The sequence below is a fragment of the Anas acuta genome, chromosome 5 (genome assembly GCF_963932015.1).
Source record: "Anas acuta chromosome 5, bAnaAcu1.1, whole genome shotgun sequence".
NCBI classification, from domain to species: Eukaryota; Metazoa; Chordata; class Aves; order Anseriformes; family Anatidae; genus Anas; species Anas acuta.
Window position 1 is genome coordinate 22668415 of NC_088983.1, and position 13016 is coordinate 22681430.

Here is a 13016-nt window from a genome sequence, read left to right on the forward strand (position 1 = left end):
GTACTGAGAGGCACTCTGGCCCTGAAAGCTGAGCTGGCAGGATGGAAGCAGCAGGAAAGACCAGAAAATCAAACACATGTGCAGAGACACACCAGAGGTTTGGGAAACTCAGAGAGTGTCATTTTTCTCGAGTACTAAGGCAACAACCTGAGAAGAAATGAAAATCCACCCATGGGACTAGGCAGTCTGAGAAAGGCTTCTGAATAAGCAGCAGCCAAGTAAGCTCTGGGGCATGCCAGCAGCATTAGAGATTGAAGTCAGGTTTTAACCTACGATTTCTGCATCCGCCAGTGAACTGTTTCTTCTGTTCTGATACATGTCTCTGTCAAATACTCAGGGCCAAACCCAGCCCATCATATTCTCTCAGGTTACTTTACCAGTCGAATTCCATGAACAAGAAGAGGGAGGTCACACCTGAAGAGCAAATCCCGGTAACAAAGCACCCCTTCCACCTTTGGCCTACATAGCAAACTGCAGATCAGCCATAAATGTATCAGCTAAATCTCATAAGCAGTTAGACTTGCGATGGCAAGAGTTTACAGGAAGAGAAATACAGCAAGAAGATTTTACTTTCCTTTCCGGTGCCTTAGAAACACAAAACACTGGCCAGCTTTGCACTAATTAAAGCACTACCCAGAGTTGTTCTACTCTGTTGTCCTGCTTTTTATGCAATGATTTATGCAAGAACAGAGGAAGAGCAAACTCTGCAATTCTGCTCTGGTGGCCTTTTATACCCTCCATGCTTTCCCTGACAGCCCAAGGTCGAGCTGAGTTGAGCATGGAGAGTGAAAGGGGCCAGGCTGGAAGCAGCAGCCATGGCGGGGAGCGCACCAAGGCAGGCAGGTAGGCAGAGGTGGGGCACTGCGCAAGGAAAAGCATCTCATCAGCGCCTGGGGATCGCGACAGAGGGCATCTGGGGAGAGCCAGCGGAGCACATGGGACGCATATGAAAAAAGTCATAAGTTCTCCTTCTCCCATCGCTCCCATCAGCGTCCTGCAGTGCAGCATCTGCTCGGTGTCACCCAACAGCCTACACTGCTCCTACACTGCTGCTGGGGCTCTGTCTTCAGCGGCGCAGCTGCAGCCTGGCCTGGGAAGGCTCCAAGCGCACATAGCATGACAGTGCGCGAAGCTGCACGAAACTGGGGGATTTCAGTCAAAAGGAAAGAAGAGGAACACTCCTCAGTCACGGTTTACTCAATAAGGAAAGCTACCTTAATTCTTAACTGCAAGCCAAGTCAGAAAACTGTCAGTCAAACCAGGTCCCTGTACTGGGTGCTCATGAATTATCGTAATTTACCTGTCCTGCTATTTATATGGCTCTATCTTTGTCATACAGCATGGTGTGAGGTCCTTAATAACTAAGATAGGAAGACCCATTGGCTACATACCTCCGATATGGGAAATGAAGCACAGAGGGTAAACCCAGCACATACCCCCTCTGAAGTAAGCTCAGGTGATTCAATTCTGAGTCCTTCAGTCTGCCAGAAAATCATCCCAGGGATGCTGGAAGTCTGTGGCAGAACTGGAAATTAGTCTCAGGTGCTCAACTAATGCCTTAATGACCACACCACCCTTTCTCGCCAAAGATAAAAGTTCTGCTGCACCAATCCCCTTCCTTCATGCATTGCACCCTGGCCTTCTCTCAGGATAACAGGGTGAGCAATTGCATGTGTAGACAGGGTCTGGCCAGCTGAAACAGCACTACCAGCAATGACATCGGCAACATAAAGTAAGAAATCAGGGTACTCAGGTCCCCGCCCCATTTCAGAACAAATGCCCTCAAATACAAAATGGCTTCAAGCAGTCTGTGACACCTCCATGCATCTCACACCTCCCTGCCTCAGCCCTTGGGCTGCTCTGCACCCAGCTGTCAGCTCCTGGACCCGTTCACAGGTAGAGCAAGGGGAAATGTTTTGCTCTGCAGGGTGGGTTTACAACACCAGTAAGCTTGTCTGCAATGAAGGATTGTGGGACAGACACACGCATACACCCCAAAACCACCTTGCTGTCTCTGGACAGCAATAACATGGCAGTTGCCTTGCTTTCTAGAGGTGCAGAGAGCAGAGAAGCTTTGCTATCCATCGAGTTCAAAGTGGGTCAGCAAAGGAACAAGAGGTGAAGTGAGATCAGAAGCCAGCCAGGACAGGTGGCTGCTCTACCATTTCGTCACGTGGATCACCACCTCCTCCCAGCCCAGGGAGCGCTCAGTGCCGAGGCCGACGTGCCGAGGTCCATCTTCTGTCAGCAGTGCCAGAGTCTGCTGGGCGGACGTCCTCCTCCGCTTCTTCCCTGCAGCTTTTTCATGTGGCTGCCAGCATCCTCTAGGTTTCCAGGAGGATTAGCTCCCGCCATTTTCCACCAGAACTTAACAAAAGTTACCCTGTGGCAAATGACCTGCACGTTCCATCCTGGAGTGCAGATGAAAGCAAGGCTAGAGCATGTGCTGTCTTGCTTGGGGCTGTATTTACTGCTGATTGACCTCCGTGACAGGCTGCCTAGCTCAGCAGAAGCCTGGACAGTAATACTAGGCCAACACTTTTTTTTTTTTTTTTGCTTTTTTTCCAGGGACAAACAAAGGAAAATGAACCTTCCTCCTGAAATAGTAATCTTCCCCACCCTTCCTTTCCCTAAGTTGGAAAGAGAAATTTCTGGCTCCACTCATTTTCATAATTTTTGAGTTCTTTTTATTTCTTTTGAATAATTTCTTAGTAACACCCCAAAATTCAGTTTAGGTCATAGCTGTGTACAGGTTGGGAAGGAGCAGGAGCCACCGGGCTGGTCTGCAGGCTGACAGAGGGAGCTGGTATCTAAATTCCAGCAAGATTCAGTCTTCCAGAAGCTCTCTCAGCCCATTCAGACGTCCTCTCAGAACCAGCCAAGAACTGCTCTCTTACTCTGTGAGGCAGGTAACACCAGGACTGAATAGCTGCTGGAAACAGCCTCTGTGAGCTATGGCTTACTCTTTAATAAAGTAACATTTTCATCCTGTTTTTACCCCAGTCCCACCTCCTCCTCGCCTACAAACTGCTCTCACCCTTCACCAGCTCCCACCAAGCGGGTCTGCTCCTGTTCCAACTGCAGTTTGCCTCATTTCAGTAGGGGCGATGCCCAGGCTCAGCCTGACTGAGGGCTACAACTTGTCTGCTGCCTGAGGGCTGCAGCTGATCTGCACTCAAGCAGAAAAGGACCGTAGCCTCATGGTCATCTATAATACAGAAGAATGAAACAAGAAGAATATAGCTGTCAGCATCTATTGCAGCGAGACCAAACTGGCGGCACGCCTCCTACGGGTGCCTGCCATCTCCCTGCGGCTCCCCTGCATCAGAAGCAGGGAAGGGAGGAAGCAAACCCGGCCAGGCCTGGAGCTGCCGCAGTCCCCGCTGGGCAGGGGAGGTGGGACCTGGGTCGCTTCTGTGGAGGGGTGTGTTGGATCCCAACTCTGTGGCTCCTGCTCAGTTTTGGTGTTCATTATTAAGAGTAACAAGCAACACTTAAACTGCACTTTGGAGTTTCAAAGCACTTTGCAAACATTAATTAATATCTTAACACATCATCTTTCTCTGGTGCCCATCTGGCGTTGCATCAAAAAATTACAACCAGACTGGAAAAAAAAAATTACTGTTTTAAATAGAACCAAATGAACTTAATCCAAGAAGAATGAGCAAGAGAAGGAGCTAGGAAAAAATAAACTTGCTGCTGCAGAGCTATGTCAGGAGCAGGGCTCTTAGCAGTGTTCTGCTCAACGGCCTGCTGGGGTATAGGACGTGCCATAAAAGAACAGCTTTGCCTCTTGCAACATTTACTCCACAGCCCTTGGAGACCATCAATTCTGGAGCTCTGCACTGGTGACTGAAGATCTGGGCCCCCCAGAGCTGCCTGCTGTCCTGGAAGTGCAGAGCACAAGACCAAATGGAGGGGCTGCAGCTGTTTATTGATGGTGAATCCACCGACAACCAATTTATATTCATCTATCAAGGAATATGCAAGTGGAAGCAAATATTATGGTCATGTTCATTTGTTTCTGATTACAAAATGTATGTAAATGCATATGCAAATTAAGTGCACCCATCAGGCTCATGGCAAAGCGCCAAATTAGCCCTTAGCGTTACCGAGTTCGGGGTGGCTGGCGGGGAGATACGGTGCTCACAAGGAAGGCTCGGCAGCCCTTTTAGATGCAGCCAAAACTGGCTGCTCCAAAGGGGCAGGTGGAGGATAAATCCTGCAGTAACTTGTCTCTTTAAACGAAGCTGAGGGGCTATAGAAAAATCTGTTCCCGCTGCAGTTAAAAGTGTGATAATTACAGAGCAACGGGCTCCTCTGTCATTCAGCAGGCAGCATCCCCAGGAAATCTTGCTCTGTAATCAAGGGAAGAGGTGCAATCAGGCCCCTATTCAGGCTTCGTTTAGAAACAGCCCCTGCAGGCAACACAAAGGCTTCAGCATGGTGCTTTGTGAAGCTGGTGATCACATCAACGTCTTGGTTCTGCAACTACAAGCAGAGTTAATGTCACATCTAAGCACATCTTCTGTTCACCTTCACCACCAAGTCCAGAAGGGGCCTAGGAGAGGGGTGAGGTCGTGGGCCAAACCCCTGCTGTACGTAGGATGCTGCACTAAAACTCACCCTCCACACCTTGATGGCGGAGGACGAGAATTTCTAGCAGCCTAAGCAAGGCGGCGTGGTCCTGAACGGGAGATGTGAGCACACGCAGCTGGCTGCTACAGCAGCACTGTTGGCAAAATTTGCGTAGGGAAGGAGAACATTCTTGATTTGTGTTTTCTGGGTTGTTTTATTTTTTTTTTTCCCCTGACATGAATGTATATCTCTGTGCTGCTCAAATTCTACAGGAACCTCATTGTCTTGGCAGCCGCCTGATCTCACGGAGACTGATGAGGTTTATTAGAGGGGAAGGTGTCTCTGACTTCAGCTTTCATGTCTAATGCCACTATTGCCCAGAAACATACAAATTAATTGCTACTCAAATCAGCCATCCTTTGTACCCTACAGAGCTGTCAGGTTCAATGAACCGGTTTACTCCAACTGCAATAAAAATAGTATCACATTTTATTCAAAACGGCCGGATCTTCCAAAGTGTGCACACATTTGCACACCCATGGTATAAAGTCAGGCACACAAATCATAATTCTCAGTGACCAGCAATGATCAGCTCAGCTACCCATCTGGGCATGTAGCTACCAGGACATACACAATCCTGGCAACTCTGCATGCATAATAGGAGCTAAAAAGCATTCTGCACACTGGGGCATGTTCTGGGCAGAATTTACAGTGTTGTCTCATTGTGGAATGGTTGCTTTCTGCTGAGGCTCACTGTAACTTCACTTTGCATCACAATAACCCCTAACACTGCAAATGGAGTTCATTCCGTCACAGTACGTGATCAGGAGGTTCCACTCTCTATTTGTTTTTTATTTCTCTGGCCACAGAATAGATGATTGTGCTGTGGTTTCACCATCTGCAGACATAGGTATCAGTCAATAGCCAAGTAATGGCCTAGACCCTGTCAAGAGAAGTCATTATTAAAAAGGTACATACTGCATTTAGCTGTTCAAACAGTTGGTATTGATTGGATCCCATCAGTTCCCAGTAAAAGAGCCAGAGAAAGACCAAATGAAAATACACACATGGACTGCAGACTAGTAAATACTGTAATGGAGTTGAAGATCTTCCCCAAAAAGGGAGTTGATGTGCCGTTGAAAGAGCATTATCTCTTCTGAAAACGTGACTGAGAACAAAATACCACATTGAACAGAGTTCCTGCAACCATCTAGAGGCAGGATAAGGAAATAAAATAAAAAGCAATAGTTTCAGTGACAAACATTTCAATCTCTTGGAACAAAGCAAACAAAGGAAACACAAGATGGTCAATGGCCAATCAAGCCACACGCAGGAAGAGCCTGCGTCCAGTCCTGCTGTTCCTACCACATCCCACTGTTAATCAATGGAGGTACTGCCACATTCAGGCAACTGCAAGGCAACACCTTTGAAGTTGGCTAAGTTTGTCAAACTCAAACAAAAAGGTAGCTTTACTTCATTTGGTTCATTTTTAGTTTCCTTGCCACTTTTCTTTGTCTGCTTGTTTCCACTTACTGAACAGCTTTTCTTCTATTTTTCCCCTTCTCACAGTCTACACAGACACTGTAACATTTTTGGGTGGCAGCATTTAGCACACAGAAATCACCACTGCTGCAGAAGAAAGGGAGCAGAAAACAAGGCTGATTATAAAATTTTAACATAAACCAAGTAGACACCATGAAGTAATACAAGAAAAAACAGGACTGGACAAAGTGGTAGTCGCTTGTGGAAATCTATACATTTGTTCCACTGGAAAAGTTCTCTGCACAGCATCGTATGTGTGAGAAAACAGAGACAGCTAACAGTGAGTTAAAAATGTTTATTAAAAAAGGTACATCGTGACAAACTTCTTTGCTCACTCTTAATAGAAGGTTGGGCTGAAAACTGATGAATCACTAGAGGAAACAAACAGCAGTGGTGACGCATGGCTTCAAAAGGTAACAATAGCACTGCTTGATCCGTGATCTCTACAGCAGAAATATCCCTGGTTTCATTAGAAGATGCATTTCATCTCGCTCCACCCACCCAGGAAATACAGAAATCCCACCAGCAGAGCCTTGAGATTGTCCCCACAGGTGTGTGTATGGCAGCCTCGCTCACTTACAGGATTTTCCCCAGACATTTGATGAAAACCATATGCTGTTGATGTCTTGACCTGTGAAATCTTGATCCATCATCCCAGCAGCATAAAGAGGCTTACATCTTTATAACTCAGGCTCCACATGCCTCTATGGTTCTTGCGATCTTCCATCACCCAAACCTTGTATTTAGACAAGAGGTGTCTCTGCTCTGTAAGCATATGAGGATCAGGCCCCACAGCCCAGCTATTCAAGTGCTCAGTCACAACCAGCAGTCTCACCAGCTCCACATGCTTCATGGTTCAAGCACAGGAAATAGTTCTGGCTCATTACTGATATGGACCAGATGGGTGCTGACCAAAAAAATGGGGAAAAAGCAGCCTTGGAGTCTAAAGATACAAGTCTAGTTTGGAAAACTTGGAGAAAAATATGGGGGAAAAGCACTGTAGACAGTCCCTCACCAGTCATTCTGAAAGTGATTTTATTGTTGCACTTTGGTACTTTAAACTTTTATTTATAATTAATAAATGCATCAAATTCTATTACTGTATCTGAAAAATGCTGGAAACTGGCATTAGGGAGGTATTTCTCCAGCACACTATAGATCTCTACTGCACATAGAGCTGATGTTATCCCAGAAGGCATATTAGTCTTGTCTCTAAGATGGCTTATTCTGGTCAAGAATGATGACTTATGTACAGTGGTAATGTATATTATTATTATATTTGTATATAAAGACATTTTTTCTTCTATCATTAATAGCATCTTAAAATTAATGCAAATATAGATGTCATGTTTATTTTCCAAACTCTCTCTTCCTATAGAAGCACGCTTGCTCCTCCACCATGGTATTTCTGTGGGGGTACTGACTGCCTTTATGCTTACCTGTCAGCAGTATGTACACGTTACTTTCAGCACCTCTCACATTCCACTTATTAAATTCCAGTTAATTCACTTTCATTCCCAAAAGAAGTAAGGGATGGTAGTTATGATATGTAAGATATTAATGCGAGTATTTCCATTTTGACAAAAATTCATTTTTTTTCCCTTCAGATTAGACACTTCTTACCCGGTTTCATCTTTGGCTGAAGCTCAAACTGTTGTGTTTAAACCCAAATGTCAAAAAATGCTGTGATAAGATTCTTGAATTCACACTGTGATTTCCAGTCGACTTACTTAAGTCTCTTGCACATACAGAGTTAATTACCATGGCACTGCTAAACACCGAGGAAAGAACCCTGAAATACACTTCATTATGCAGTTTGCATTACTTAAGCCTTCTGGACTGAAATTTTAAAAAGTAGTATGAAACAATGGCTACAAATCCCTCTTCCTTTTGCAATATTAAAAGAGATCATTAAGCATGTCTCAAAGCAATTTAATCAAGGATGCTAAAACAATCAAGGTGCCATTCAGCAATTAGTATGCAAATAATTGAAAGGGAGCATGAGGCTTCCACAGACAGCAACAGCTTACACCAAAGGTGGCCTAACTTTTGCAGTGTCCCATCAAGCAGTTACGTTAGCCATACACATAATGCTCATTTTTACCAACACTTCGCTCAATTTACCAACACTCCATTCAGGGCCACCAAATTGTGGAATAAATCCAGATAGCTATGATCATTTCTTACCAATGCTTGTATCAGCATCAAGACAGAGTACTTCTGTATTCACCGATTCACATTTTCTACCCTTATTAATAAGCTGTTGATGAAAATCTGCCCATGCTACAAGTGCAGCATCCTTTCAAAAAGGCACTTTTTGCAATTTTGCTCATGCTCTTTGTCTACTCCCATTTCACTATTTTCTGCTGGAAAAAGAATGGTGGAACTTTAATTCCTCTGATAGCCACCAGCAGGGATAAAAGCTCAGCCACAGCCTTGCTAAGTGACAAATTAACTCTTTGGACTGCATAAAGACCAACGGGAAGCACGAATGTATTTTCTTACCTTCGGAACACAGTTTGCCAGCGTACCCAGTGGCTGAGCAGTCGCAGTGTGGCTCGCCATCCAGAAGAAAGCAAGTGCCACCGTTTTCACAGGGGTTTTCTGCGCAGAGCCCTTCCATTTCCAGTCGGACCCCTTGACTGCCCAGGAGCTGCGGCTCAGAGTTGCCATATTTCAGATCCAGGATAAATCCTTGAAACGGAGGCTCACTCAGAACGCCATCAAGGGTCAAGGCAGCAGGACGGATGTCCAGTGGGACTCCACCCACAAAAAGGTCGCTGACGATATTCATGTACTGGCGCTGGGGACGCACCTCGCCTGGCTTGGCTTCACCATCCAGCACTAGCACTGTCCGAAGGTGATTGCGGCTGACCATCAGGAAGTGCCAGTTGCTGTCGTTGACCTGCTTGTCTGTGATCACTGTAGTCTCTGCACAGTCCACGCTGAACTGCAGCTGGATGCGCCCATCGACAAGGGACAGACAGAGGAAGTCACAGACACCACCATCATCGAAGTAGAGGAGCAGCCCAGCGGAGACGTTGGTCTTGAACTGGAAGCTGAGTTCACTCCTAGTGCTGGCATCCCAGCGGAGGTAGCGGGCCCACTGGTTGGGGATGCCCATGAACTCCAGACCCAAACACAGACCCAGCAAGGAGCCTAGCAGCAAACTCACCTTCAAGGTGAAGTAGACGGAGTGGAGGGTGAAGCCCATTGTTTCAAGAATCTGCTCTTCACTAGGAGAAAAACAAAAGCCACGCTACTGTGAGGAGAACCCCAGCAGTCAATACGGAATCTGTTAAATCCAACAGAAGAGAAGGAGAGCACAGATTGACAGAGGGAGGGAGAGCAGGTGGAAAGAGAGATAGCAAGGGCACGTGACTGAGAAGAAATGTCTCCTCTCCAAGCAAAGATCTCAATTATCCTTTAGGATCCAGAGGCCTTTATCTCAGAAGTAGAGGGTATATGAAGTTACTTCTCCAGCTGGTGTACTTTCATGAAGGGCAAAATAACCCACGGTGGTTTGTTTTGGTAGAACACAAAGGTGACACTGTTTGTTCCTGGGAGGGAGGAAAGGCCGGGATAAAGCTCCAGCCTCAGATTCCTGTTTCCTAGAAGTGATGACAATATTGACGGAGGGGGCAGTGAGGTGGAAGAGAAAGTGAATTCATAAAGTACGTGATCCTTGGGAGGGCAAAAGTGAAGCCAATCTTCATGGTGAACTGGTGGCAATCCAGCCCATAATTCACTGCTTGGCACTCAGAGAGCTTGCAGGACCTGTGGGGTCAAGGGAAGAAAAAAAAAAAGATAAGGTTGATCCCACTACTAGCCATACTTTTGCCATGAAGCTTATTAAGGTCTGGTCCAGTAACTCATTTACATTTCTTGATATTCTGGCCACTTCTTCAGGCCTGCAGTCAGCTATACAGTCCTTCAAAGCACCAGGGACATCTACATCATCAAAACTAAGAGGACCAGACAGAGAACTCACCGAGGGATCTGCACAAACCACAACACTGGGCAATGAAAAAATACACCAAAGGATTTTACCCCCCTGGAGGAAAGCAATCTCAGGGACTTTACTGAGAGAAACGTTGCTGAAGTTTCCTCATTAACAATTACCTCTCAGTGGCAATGCTTAGGGCAAAGACCACAATCCCTTAGAGTCTACGAGCTGATGCAGGGCAAGGAAGGATATTAACCAAAGTTCCCTTTCCATTGCTTTCATTATACTTCCTAGAACACCAAGCAAGTGTTAGAGAAGACAACCCCGCTGTCAGGCTGTCATGCAATAGCTGCTTTTACTTTACATGTCTTGCACACTTCAGAGGCTCTAACAGGGACCTTTGCAACCTGGAAGCATGTGCTATGCAAATTATATATGGCAACCTGCAGCTTAGATGATAGGAAACTTGTAGCTTAGATGATAAGAACTGTCTAAGCACTTAACCACTTACCTTGGTCTAATGGTTTGGCAAAAAGGCCAAATTCACCCCTAGCTAACAGCAAGCAATTCCAGCTGCCTTCAGCGAGCAGGAGCTACACCTGTTAGCACTGGGATATAATTCACTTCTGCCTATTTGCACGTGGGTGACTGTATGCCTAGGGTAGGAGGATGTTTTAAGATGACAAGTAACGACAGCACAAAGCTAGGCTCATTCTTTGAAAATCCTGCTCTAAAAAAAAAAAAAAAAAAAAAAAAAAAAAGTTTTCCATTAACACAGGTGCTTGTTCACAGGCTGGGCATGAGAAAAGCTCTGAGAACTGCTAACGCTAGCACAGATACAAAGCAAAAAAGAAGGCGATGAGAATCAAGGCCTTCAACCTCACAGAAGGCAGCATGAGCACAGATTTCACAAACTGGGTCACAGGTATTGTGAGACAGCATTTGCTTGGGACTGGTGTTTTGTGTTGGGAACGATGAGCGTGGCTGGGGCTATTGCTCCTAGCAGGCGCCTTTCAACCCTGCCACCCACCTCGCGCCAAAGGAGGTGAGCCCCAGACGCTGCAGAAACGGGCACTGCATTAAAAACTCTGCTAAGGGCAGAACGTAAGCTGGAGGAGAATCTCCAGGCAAAGCAGGGGACAGCTCGCCCAGTCATGGCCTCTGCCTTACCTGCCCCAGGGACCTGCAGAAGCCGTATGTCTCCAGGGCTGCCAATCTGGCAAATTCAGCCAGCACAAAAACCAAGCCACTTACAAAACAAAACGGATCAATTAAAAGAAAACCCGCAAGCTAGAGAGTAACGTGAGCTTTCAGTGCCCAGTGGAAACCAGGCCTGTTCCCTGCAGCTGCCTGAGTGGAGCTTGTTAGCTAAACTGCTATAAACACAAATAAAATCAAGTCAAAACCAGAGGGAAGATAATTCCTTCTAATTGTTAACAGCTTGGCTCGGGAGAATGGAAGGAGGAAAAAGGAGGTGTTAGGAGAGGTGTAAAAGGGAGAAAAAAAAAAACAGATCCAAATGCTAAAATCATCTGTCTTCCCAATAATCACAGTGTTGGCTCAATTCATGTTTTGTTTTTTTTTTTTTCGGGGGGGGGTGGGGGGGGGTGTTGAAAATCAACTGGAGGAAAAAGTATGTGGCTCTTGTCCATTCACCTTTCTCCTCTGTGCTCCCCAGTGGGTCCACTAAAATAGCCCATGATTTATGGAGAAGGAGAACGGAGTGAGAGGGAGGGAAGAGAGAAAGTGATGACCCAAGCCCGGAATTATTGATGAGATGGGAATAGGAATATAATAATGTGTGTAAATGAGCCAGCGATGTGCTCCCGGCAGCTCACGGCTCCCCGGAACAGTTACCGGCACCGCAGCAGCACCCAGCGCTGCATCAGCCGGCGTTGTGCTCAGCCCAGGGCTGCACCCACCGCCCCCAGGGCTCTCACAGCAGCTCCCAGTTCCCCTGGGCAGGGCAGCACCTGCATCAGGGGTAGCCCCTGGTCTGGCCACCCAGCTCTCCCTGTTTTAAAGGACTGACTCTCTGAGAACCAGTGGAACACGGCGCACATCCTAGCATCATCTGAGCACTTCCCTGGCAATCGCAGACGAGGTACAAATGCCCCAGTACAGCCCAAATGCCTGTACAGAAGGGCCACCAATCTCCCCCAGCCCCAGGCTGTTTTACAGGTGCAAAGAAACGTCAGTCCCCACGGGATGCTTCAGTCCTTGGGGTGTTTCCAAGGAGCAGGAAAGGGAGCAGGGCTGCCTGTGCTGTACAGATCTCTGTAACACCGATACGTCTTCGTTAGGTGCCGACAAAGCCACAGTCAACAAGGGACACTTAAATCAGGCAAAAATGGTTAAACGGGGACAGAACTGTTGACTGAGGGAATCCGGGGCAATCCTTCTCTATCTGTTTTGAAAGAAGACAGAGCCCGTGCTCTCATGGTAGATGAAGACAACACAAAAATCATGAAATACAGGAGTAATTGGGGGTGCTTCACTGCCTTTTGGACATTGCAGCGCAGGCTTTGGGAAGCTGCCCACACCCAGTGAGCAGGTTGGGGCCATCTGAGGCTCCTGCAGAGCCGTGCTCCTCCTCACCACACGGCAGCAGGGCCTGCAAGGAACCCCAGCGTTTGTTTTAGCACTGACCAGGACTTGAATCTGAACCTTCAGAGAGCAAATCCTGACACAACATACCTGTGCCTTAGCCGTTCCCCACAATGATCCTCCAAGACACACCGAGAACGAATAATTTTCTGCTCTTACCATTTTATTTTTAGCATAAATACTACCCTAGCCGCCTCATGCAGCACGCTGCTACCATAGCAATGCACTGCAATTTGGGACAATAACTACAGAATCCCATAGTATTTTCTTATATATATTATCTCTGAGAAATCTCAAACTTTGTCACAGTGTGAACACATCTGACAGAAAAAGACTTCATGAT

General features: G+C 46.6%; 1 protein-coding gene across 22 annotated transcripts in view; it reads right to left on the reverse strand.

Annotated features, from left to right (window-relative positions):
- Positions 1–13016, reverse strand: part of NRXN3 (neurexin 3) — a 970936-nt gene that overhangs the window by 913706 nt on the left and 44214 nt on the right. For all 22 annotated transcript variants that reach the window (XR_011096953.1, XM_068683067.1, XM_068683066.1 and 19 more), the window contains exon 2: positions 8626–9897. Coding sequence is in view for 21 of the 22 variants with exons in the window: in XM_068683067.1 (XP_068539168.1) it covers positions 8626–9334 (709 nt within the window). In the remaining variant the exon portion in view is untranslated. The remainder of the gene's footprint in view (positions 1–8625; positions 9898–13016) is intronic.